The following is a 2,569-nucleotide window of genomic DNA, read 5'->3' on the forward strand; positions in this document are numbered from 1 at the left end:
CATGACTCGGGTGCAATGTTTAAGGTTTAAGATTTTAAATTTTGAATTTAGGGTTTAAAATTAATGATTTAAGATTCGAGATTTAAAATTTATGATAAAAAGAAATTATCAAAATTACGTGTTAATTATTGGAGAGGGAGAGGATAAGAAGAGAGTGGAAAGTGATGGGAGTGAGGAGCAAATTTTATGATAGAATAGGTGGCTAGCTAGGTCATGCAATAGTATATATATATATGGCTCTTGGTTGGAGAGGTGTCTATTTCGACCGATTCACGAAACGAAAATGAAAGTAGTTGAATTTCGTGATGACCATAATCAAATCCAAACTAAAACACCCTTTGTTTTGTTATGATTCATCTACCCTAATTTAAATTAACCTTTTTATGTCCCTTTCCATTCCACGTCTCATTGGTTCCCCCACAATCATTTTCACTTTTAGTAATAGTGAAGCTTTAAAATATATATATAAATAAACAGTGAGTGATTTATTATTATGATTATGATTATTGATAATATATATATATAATTTTACAACCTCATATATACAAATCTTTAGTCTAAGCTTAAGTCTCACTGACTTTGTCTTCACTCATGGTCCCCAATCCAACTTCCACTATCAGTATCAGACAACACTGCAACTGCAACTAGAAGGGAAGTACATGCATGCTCAAAAGCTATAAAAAGTTTGAAACAGCTGTTGTGATAATATGCTTAAAAACAAAACCCATGTTCTTCACATGACACCTTCCATTTCATTGTAGACCGTCGGATAAAGATATTTCTTTCACGATCATCTCATGTGTATCGGGATCCATCACCGCAAAACGTAATGGCCTCTTTATACTGCTGCTCTGCTACAATCGGCTTTACCGAATCCCACTCTCCTATTGGCCAGATCAAATTCCACCCATAGATTTTGTTGATGGAAGTTGCCGATTATATTGCTTGCGATTCCAAGCATGTTTGAGCGTCCGATCCCTAAGCAGTGGACCCCACCTCCGACGTCGGCTAACACTCTGTCCTTGGGGACTCTGATTTCCACCCCTTTTTCGAACTCCAATACCATATCGCCGATCAACCGTCCGATCTGGACTGGGTTGCCATCGAAACACATGTCGGCTACTCCACCATACACGTAACCTTTTTTAAGCCTTGGACCTACCAGTCGTACCACTTCGTCCCTCACCTTGTTATAGGCCTCATCCACCAAGTAAGTGAACTCGGAACCCGAATCAATCATGGTTTGACCCGATCCGCCTGCGTCGGGTCGGAAAACGTGCATGGGAATTGCCAGTTTTTTGGCTCCCATCTTTATCCCTAGCATGGGGAGAGTATAAGCCAAAGGATCCATATTAGGCATGGTCCGGCTTTGAGGGAAAGCCAAAAGGTTAATATACTGAAACCCGTGGGAATTCGGGTTTTGACCCAGATAAAACGATCCTGTCGGCGAAACCCCAGGTTTCGTCCGGTGAGTCGGCACGCAGTAGGAAAACTTGGAGATTTTGGACTGGGAAGCGAAAGAGAACCGCCCAAGGTTCATCCCCAAAATACCCTTGTCTTCACTGGAATCCGTGGCGCAACCAAGGATCAAAGGAGGGGTGCTTTGGGAACGTGAAAAAGTGATCTTTTCTCTCACCAAGTTACCCTCGGCAAGTGTTCCGTCGGCGTAAAAGTACGAATAGTGACACAAACGGTTCTGGTCGCAGGAAGTAGGGAGGGTAAAATCGGGAATCCGTGGCTTGCAAAGAGGATGGTTACATGGCAAAACAGAGAAAGAAGAAGAAAGAGAAGGATCAAACGACGCCGTAGGAGGCGGCTTTTTAGCAAGCTTCTTATGACACTGAATCCACGACAGTTGACTCCCAGTGTCCAACACCATCTGCTGAGTCTGCGGCGGAGTACCAATCGGCAAAGCCACGATCAACGCCATTGAATACTTGAACGTGGTTTTATAATTATAAGAACCCGAGTTTGGCCTTGCCAAACGCCTTGTACCATGCTTGCTGGCCCCTGCAACTAAAGAAGAAGACAGGGTCTGAACTTTAACATCAGGAGAGATACGGAGAGAAGTAAGAGGAAAAGAGAAGGAAAGGGTGTCGTTCAGGTTTTGAGTTGGAGAGGAAAGGGAAGCGATGAAGTGAAGGAAGAGGAAGAGAAAGGGAAGGAAAGGGAGATGGTAGAAAAGAAGAGCCATTGGATTGTTGCTAGTAGCAGAAAGAGAGGGGGTGGTGGGTGGTGGGTAGAATGCAGGAGAGAGTGGGGTTGTATTTATATATGGGAAAGAAGGGGACAGTAATGGCTACAGGCTATGCCCTACAGAGGAGGAAAGAGACAATTCAAAAACAATGAAAAATATAAGCTACAGTAAAGCGTACGCGTTTTCTTAATTTAGCGGTTAGATCTTCTAATGGTTCATAATTAAAATGGTGGCCACCAATTTTTATGATAATCAATAATAGGCACACACCCATCCTTTGTATGCATGTTGCAAGTGAAAATTTTATCATCTCATCCAATCTGGGTATAATCGTATTTTCTCTTTCTAAGGTATATTAATTTTTGTAAATTA

General features: G+C 42.0%; 1 protein-coding gene across 1 annotated transcript; it reads right to left on the minus strand.

Annotated features, from left to right (window-relative positions):
• Positions 1-466: 466 nt before the first annotated feature.
• Positions 467-2,251, minus strand: LOC105790409 (aspartic proteinase PCS1). The gene has a single exon (XM_012617986.2). The coding sequence runs from the start codon at positions 2,192-2,194 to the stop codon at positions 839-841; it is 1,356 nt and encodes a 451-aa protein (XP_012473440.1). The 5' UTR covers positions 2,195-2,251; the 3' UTR covers positions 467-838.
• Positions 2,252-2,569: the final 318 nt, after the last annotated feature.

The sequence above is a fragment of the Gossypium raimondii genome, chromosome 8, assembly GCF_025698545.1.
Source record: "Gossypium raimondii isolate GPD5lz chromosome 8, ASM2569854v1, whole genome shotgun sequence".
Classification (NCBI taxonomy): Eukaryota; Viridiplantae; Streptophyta; class Magnoliopsida; order Malvales; family Malvaceae; genus Gossypium; species Gossypium raimondii.

What these genes read in the sequence shown, in the direction of transcription:
- LOC105790409 (XM_012617986.2), bottom strand. Translation starts at nt 2,194, where the DNA reads ATGGCTCTTCTTTTCTACCATCTCCCTTTCCTTCCCTTTCTCTTCCTC.